This window comes from Phocoena phocoena, chromosome 20 (assembly GCF_963924675.1).
Source record: "Phocoena phocoena chromosome 20, mPhoPho1.1, whole genome shotgun sequence".
NCBI lineage: Eukaryota > Metazoa > Chordata > Mammalia > Artiodactyla > Phocoenidae > Phocoena > Phocoena phocoena.
Genome location: NC_089238.1, coordinates 41,937,102 through 41,944,674, shown reverse-complemented (window position 1 = coordinate 41,944,674; position 7,573 = coordinate 41,937,102). Strand labels below are relative to the sequence as shown.

The following is a 7,573-nucleotide window of genomic DNA, read 5'->3' as shown; positions in this document are numbered from 1 at the left end:
ACTCAAACTTCAACTTCTCAGTGAGGCCCTCTCTGGACAACTTATCCAAGCTCACAGCTCTCACCCCATACACTCCTCACCTCTCCTTCCCGACTTGATTTTTCCCTAGAGCATTTATCACCATTTGATATCCTGCTTTATTCTTTATCTTACATGTTGCCTGTCTCCTCCTGCTACAACGTAAGCTTCCCCTGAAGGTAAGCATTTTGTTCACTGCAGTGTTTTCAGCACCTGGTGCTACGTCTGGCACATAGTAGATGCTCAACAAATTGTTGTCGTCGTTGTCTGTGATTCGCTTTCCTACCCTCCTGTCCGTGGTCAGCCCTTACACGTGGATGGGTCGGCAGAGCCATAGGAAAGTGAAGGAATGGAGAAGAGAGGTGAAGAAAGAAGAATATGAACATATGGAAAAGTATGTGTTTGGAGAGACGATAAGGAGCAAACTGCAAGTTAAGAGATTTCTGATTAAATAACAGAGAGTGTGTGGAAGGGTAAGTTTGTGCCAAGGAGGAAGGACAAAACAGCAGAGAGGGAAACTCTCCAGGATGTCCAGTAAGTCTAACCTGATCAACCAGTCGACACTTGGGCAGAGAGCCTGGGGTTTGGCTGCAGCCACAGCTTTGGGCCCCTGCCTGACTCTTGCCACAGTGCCATCCTCTGGAGACCAAGGGAGATGTGCCGGTGGCCTAGAAGAGGAGGAAGAAGCAGGGAAGGGAAAGGGGGCAAGTAAAAGACCAATGGGTGATACAGGGGGGCGTGGGACAGACTGCTACTCAGTGGAGGGGACTGGAGGTGCGAGGCCAGGAGAGTTTCTGTAGCAGAGACAAAGGGAGGAGACTGGAGGAGCAGCAGGAGGAGGTGGCCACAGAGGGAGGAGAGACGGGCAGACGTGGGAGGCAAGCACAGGGACGCTGCTATTACACAGAAGCAGACACACCTCTCGGGCCTGTGCAGGAATGTGTCACTATTGCTCCTGCCATCTGCCCCTGGAGTTCTGTGCCTTTTTCTTTTTCTTAAGTTTTGCGTTCTTATTATCGTAAAGCTCTCAATTCTCATGCTCTTTCTCAAGGATGGAGACATATATAGATATAGATATCTATATATATAAACATGGGAGATTATTTTACAATTTGGTAATTTTTAATATTTTGGTCATATTTGGTGTTTAGAAGGGTTACATTAAGGTATCCTCCCCTTGAGTTTGGTAACAAGGACAGAAAAGGTCACTCTCTGAAACTGAATCCATCAAAATCAATAAAGAACAGATGCTTTTAGCCAGTTGCCAAATAATTCAAATTAAGAGGCAATTTATAAATGGAGATAAGGGGACCAGAATGCTTTGTGAGGCACTCCCTAGACTAGGTGTTTAGACTAGAGACTTTCTCAGTCTAATCAAGCTGATCAATTAGGATATGTCCTCAGAACTGAAATACATTTAATGCAAATAAAGTTGTAAGTTAAACCAACCATCTAACATACCTAATCTGATTATCTTAAGTGGGTTTTATGGGGTTTAGTTAGAGGAAGGCCAAGAAATAAGAACTTTTAGTGTATATCCAGCTGGTCCAAAGGAGATTCTTCTCTGACTTGAAAGCCCAATCCTGATTTTCTAGACACCCTTGATTTGGAGAATGGAATAATCCAGCTACCCTAGCTGAACGGAAATATTCCTTGAAAACATCTGACTGCTTCTGTTCACTGCTCTCTAGGCTAACCTGTGGGCCATAGCTTTCTGTGAGCTGGCCTCTTTAAAGGATGCTCACCACAAAGGTTCTAAGCTAAGGACATGCCTGTAATATGGCCAGAAGAAAACAGCCTGATGTTAACTGGCAAGTGGGCTTCTAGACAGTCCTTCAGTCACCTGAGAGTTCTGGGAAATTGTGTTTTGGTTCTGCTGGCCCTGGTCACCCGAGAGTGGGGATAGAATCCTGTGATAAAATTCAGCCCTGCAGAGCTGGGTTAGCCTCACCAAGGTGTTGATGACTGGGAGGGGTTGTCTGAAGCAATCATCCAGTACGTCCTTTTTGTCTTCTCTTTTAGCTGCAATCAAAATTCAGTAACCAAAATATATAAATAGATAAAAAGACGTCTAGAGTGCTACGTGTGAAATGACTTCAGTAAACCTGGCATCAGGTCACCAATACATAATGCACTTTCCAACAGGCATTTAGCACGAACACATTGTCTAAGCATTCCTCTTTCTCAAGGAGCAGAAGACTGAAGGCGGGATATAAACTCTCTCATCTGAGATGTTTGTGGCTCTTTTCTCCTATAATCAGGGCAACTTTGTGCTAACAGTAGCAGAGGGAGTGAAAGAAAATGGCCTGGGAGGGCAAACACAGCACTTACCTTTCTTCTCTGGAAGATTCAATCAGCTTGATTCTCTTTTCTGGAGATCAAATCCTCAGCGCCATAGCTTTCCATCTCAAAAGCAGAAGACCAGATTCAGACCTGTTATTCTTTCCAGCCAAGATAGTTTTATTCCAGTTTTGCATGTTTTGATAACAATTTCCTTTCCCTCCCTCCCTACAATTGTGTCTCTGTACCCTGAAATGCCTCTTGAGCATCCAAGGATGACCAGCTCTGGCTGCTCCTCACTACAAGAGGGACAATCTCAGCATGAAAGAATATCAAGACATGTGACCTATGGGCGGGCCAACCTCTTCTACTCAAGTCGCAAGAGAATGGTCAATTAATCAAATTCCACCGGTTGTGTTAAAAATATACTGCCATCAGGTAGACATCCTTCTCTAAATGCTACAGGACAGTGAAAAATGTGCAGGTTAATGAGATCTGTAATTTTTTTTCTTTTAACAGCACACACTTCAGGCTGGATGCAGGATGGCTAAATAGGTGCTTTAGGAAGGTCAGCCCGAAGACACACAGGACCAGAGACATAAAGCCACCTCCGGGGGCAGCCATATTGCCAGCACCAAAGGGGCAGTGGGGCCACCTGCTGGAAGGCTGGGGCACTGCTCTGGCTGCTTGGTCCCTCTGCCTCCTCCATGTCCTTTGAGGTTGGTCTATGGCAGGACCATGATCTTTTTCTCCAGCTTCTGTGGTGGGAACAGGAAGTTTCTCATTATCTCATCCAGCTCTTCCAGGGCCAGCTGGGCATGGAGCTTGGCAAGGTCATCGGACTCCAAACGTACCACGTGCTTCAGCAGGTGGTAGAGATCCTTGAGGACGTCCCTCAGCACCTGGATGAGAGAGACAGAGTCATGGCCATCTGTCTACTGTGCCAACATTTCTCAGAATGACTTAACTGCCTTCTCCTGTCTGAGGAGTTCTGTGAGGAAACCCACAGGCTCCTTTAAGAAGATAACGCATGGCCCTCTCAGGTTGGAGATCGAGTGGGGCAGCTGTACTGAGGTAGGCTTCCTTTTGGGTTTCTCATGCACTCCTGACCCCTCACTACACTGGCCTTGGTGGCTGCTGCTCCCTTTTAGCCCCAGACCCCTCCCTTCAGTTCCAAGGCATGGCACAGACCTCAGGACCACAGGCAGGCAGTACTGCCCAGATACGGCTGCTCCTGAGAGCATGTTTACCAGCATTCTCCTCTCCAGCTCCCACAAAGCCCTCTGTGACACCCACAGAACAGGCACCTATCTTATGGAATGCAGGAGGCTATTTCTTCAGCAACCATGCTTTTCCTTGTCACTACTTTAAAATTTTTCCACCATTGTTTCATGTCCGTGTCGTTCCCTCAGTCACTATAATTTTTTTTCAACTCCAACTCTGCAATGGGAAGCAAGAGAGGACTCCATAGACACAGTCACACCCATTTTTCACATCCAATACTCTGATCTGATGGTCTGATATGGAATTGGGAGGGTGCCAGAGCACCTACTCCCAGGAGCTTCTAATTTTGTCCCAAGTCCTCCTGGCTTGGGAGCCAGAACTTCTAGCAAGAAATGGGTTCTTCTAGCAGAAGAACAGGGAAACTCAGAGGAAGGGGCCTTAGGGATCATTTAGTCAAATGAGGGACTGAAGACTCCACGTCACAGGGGGTCACATGTCTTGTCTGCAGCCACTTTCAAAGTTACTCCTGGTTGAGGGCTCTTTGCCTCAAAAGTTACTATTTTTTGGGTCAGGTACTGCACTAGTATTTTCCATATATTATCTGATTTTTATGCCAGTCATATAAAGAAAGGAAAGCCCCACGTTACAGATGAAGAAACAGGATTAGAGGGTTAAGTAACCTCCCAAGGTTACTCTGCTAAAAAAGGGGTAGAGCCAGTTTTTAAACATTCAGAGCTTGTGTTGTTTACTTTTACTGAAAAGGTAATACAGTACCAAAAAGTACATATTAAAAAAATAAGTCTCTCTTCTACCCCAGACTCCTACTTCCCCTTCTCAGAGGATATCATTTTTAATTTTGAGAAATATTCTAGGTATTTACAAGCATATATATATGCATGTGCCTTTTTCCCCTTTCCCCCCTTTCTTTTAAAAAATTTATTTACTTTATTTATTTATTTTTGGCTGCGTTGGGTCTTTGTTGCTGCGTGCGGGCTTTCTCTAGTTGCAGTGAGCAGGGGCTACTCTTCATTGTGGTGCGTGGGCTTCTCATTGCAGTGGCTTCTCTTGTTATGGAGCACAGGCTCTAGGCACTCGGGCTTCAGCAGTTGTGGCAGGTGGGCTCAGTAGTTGTGGCTCACAGGCTCTAGAGCTCAGGCTCAGTAGTTGTGGTGGCACGGGCCTAGTTGCTCTGTGGCATGTGGGATCTTCCTGCACCAGGGCTCGAACCCGTGTCCCCTGCATTGGCAGGCGGATTCTTAACCACTGCGCCACTTCCCTTCTCTTTTTAATTTTTTTAAATTTTTTATTTTTTGTGGTACGCGGGCCTCTCACTGTTGTGGCGTCTCCAGTTGTGGAGCACAGGCTCCAGACGCGCAGGCTCAGCGGCCATGGCTCACGGGCCCAGCCGCTCCGCGGCATGTGGGATCTTCCCGGACCGGGGCACGAACCTGTGTCCCCTGCATCGGCAGGCGGACTCTCAACCACTGCACCACCAGGGAAGCCCCCCTTCCCTTTTTTAAAGCACAGGATTATGTGCTATACCAGCGGTCCCCAACCTTTTTGGCACCAGGGACTGGTTCCGGGGAAGACAACTGTTCCGCGGGTGGGGGGATGGCTTTGGGATGATTCAAGTGCATTACATTCATTGTGCACTTTATTTCTATCATTATTACATTGTAATATATAAATGAAATAATTTTACAACTCACCATAACACAGAATCAGTGGGAGCCTTGAGCTTGTTTTCACTTGCCACTCATTGATAGGGTTTTTTAAAATAAATTTATTTATTTAGTTAGTTTTGGCTGCGCTGGGTCTTCGTTGCTGCGCGCGGGCTTTCTCTAGTTGTGGCGAGCGGGGGCTACCCTTCATTGCGGTGCCCGGGCTTCTCACTGCAGTGGCTTCTCTTGTTGCGGAGCACGGGCTCTAGGCACATGGCCTTCAGTAGTTGTGGCATGTGGGCTCAGTAGTTGTGACTCACAGGCCCAGTTGCTCTGCAGCATGTGGGATCTTCCCGGACCCGGGCTTGAACCTGTGTTCCCTGCATTGGCAGGTGGATTCTTAACCACTGCACCACCAGGGAAGCCCACTGATGGGGTTTTGATATGAGTCCGCAAGCAATTGATTTATTATGGTCTCTGTGAAGTCAAACCTCTCTGCTAATGATAATCTGTATTTTCAGCCGCTGCCCAGCTCTAGCATCACCTCCTTAGCTCCACCTCAGATCACTGGGCATTAGATTCTCATAAGGAGCGTACAACCTAGGTCCCTCACATGCACAGTTCACAGTAGAGTTTGCGCTCCTATGAGAATCTAATGCCACCGCTGATGTGACAGGAGGCGAAGCTCAGGCGGTAATGCCAGCAATAGGGAGTGGCTGTAAATACAGATGAAGCTTCACTCGCTTGCCAGCCACTCACCTCCTGCTGTGTGGCCCGGTTCCTAACAGGCCATGGACTGCTACTGGAGGTTGGGGACCGCTGTGCTACACTGTTATGTACCATGATTCCCCCCATACCCAACATATTTTGAAGATCTTTTGCTATTACAAATATTGCTGCAATAAACATTCTGGTACCCAATCTTTGCAGACATATACAAGGGTATCTGTAGGACAAATATCCAAATGGAATTCCTAGGTCAAAAGGTAATGCACACTGAAAATCTTGATAGCTAGGCCAGAGAAGTTGTAATAATTTATATTTTTACCTATCACTCTGAAAACTCCTATTTCCCCATATTCTCATAAGTGATATATATTGCAAACTCTTTATCTTGGCTAATTCAGGAAGTGAAAAATAGCATCTTGCTGTTTTAAATTTGCATCTTTTTAATAGATACATCAACTACTATTTTTTTTTCTGGTATGTGTAATCAAATTTTCCTTATTGATTTGTAAGAGCTCTCTGTATATGAAAAAGAGAGGTCCGTTACCTATCATATGAATTGCAAAGATTTTTTCCCTAGTTGGCATGTTTTCTTTGTGAAATTTTATTTTCCAGATAAGAAATTTACTTTTTTTTTTTTTTTTTTCAGTACGCGGGCCTCTCACTGTTGTGGCCTCTCCCGTTGTGGAGCACAGGCTCCAGACGCACAGGCTCAGCAGCCACGGCTCATGGGCCCAGCCGCTCTGCGGCATGTGGGATCTTCCCGGACCGGGGCAGGAACCCACATCCCCTGCATCGCAGGCGGACTCTCAACCACTGCGCCACCAGGGAAGCCCGAAATTTACATTTTTGATGTAGTTAAATTTATCAGTTTTTTTCCTTTATAGTTTCTGGGTTTTGTATTTCGCTTAGAGGAAATGGGGCCTACAATGTTAGCCACTACGCTATGCCGTGGCTATTTATTAATAACGTGTACCAAATTGGGTTTGTTTCACCATATGTAAACATCTCTGACAATAATTGGTTCAAATGGATTTAAAATTTTTTCCTCTTACTACTTTGGAACTTCAAGAGTTGGCTGAATATTGAAGGCTGTACCAGTGTGCAGTATGCAATTTCAAAAAAGGAGGAAGATCAGAAAAAAAAGAAATAGGAGAATGGAGACATTCATTCATTCTTTCACTTTTATGGCTTTTCATAAAAACAATGTAATAAATATATATAACAGCCTATATACTGTAAACACAGACTACTTCTACAAAAATACTGATTGTCTTCAGCAAGCGACACTGGGGAGAGATGGGGGGGATTATATATCCTTTTGTACCATTCTATGAATATATAACCTATTAAAAAATAAATGCTTTTTATTAAACTGAATTAACTACTAGACAAAGATTTTCCTAAGGCCATTTAATAGGTAAAAGAGATATAGAACCTGCCTTTAAAAAGGCTTATGCTCTGGTGGGGAGGATAAGTCATGAACATAAGCGAGGACAATACAGAACAGAACACGGTACGTATCCTGAGAGCAGAGAGAGTGTATGAAGAGAGGTTCGAGCAAACAGAGGTCACATTTTAGGAAAAGGAAGTGAACTGAAGGTGGTGAACAGAATGCTGGGAAGTGGTTACTTCAGTGGGTAACAAGTACACTTACATCTATG

General features: G+C 45.2%; 1 protein-coding gene across 1 annotated transcript in view; it reads right to left on the bottom strand.

The window, feature by feature from the left end:
- Positions 1-3,023: 3,023 nt before the first annotated feature.
- TANGO6 (transport and golgi organization 6 homolog) overlaps positions 3,024-7,573 on the bottom strand; it is a 179,283-nt gene continuing 174,733 nt past the window's right edge. The window contains exon 18 of the mRNA XM_065898388.1: positions 3,024-3,200. Within this exon, the coding sequence (XP_065754460.1) occupies positions 3,024-3,200 (177 nt within the window). The remainder of the gene's footprint in view (positions 3,201-7,573) is intronic.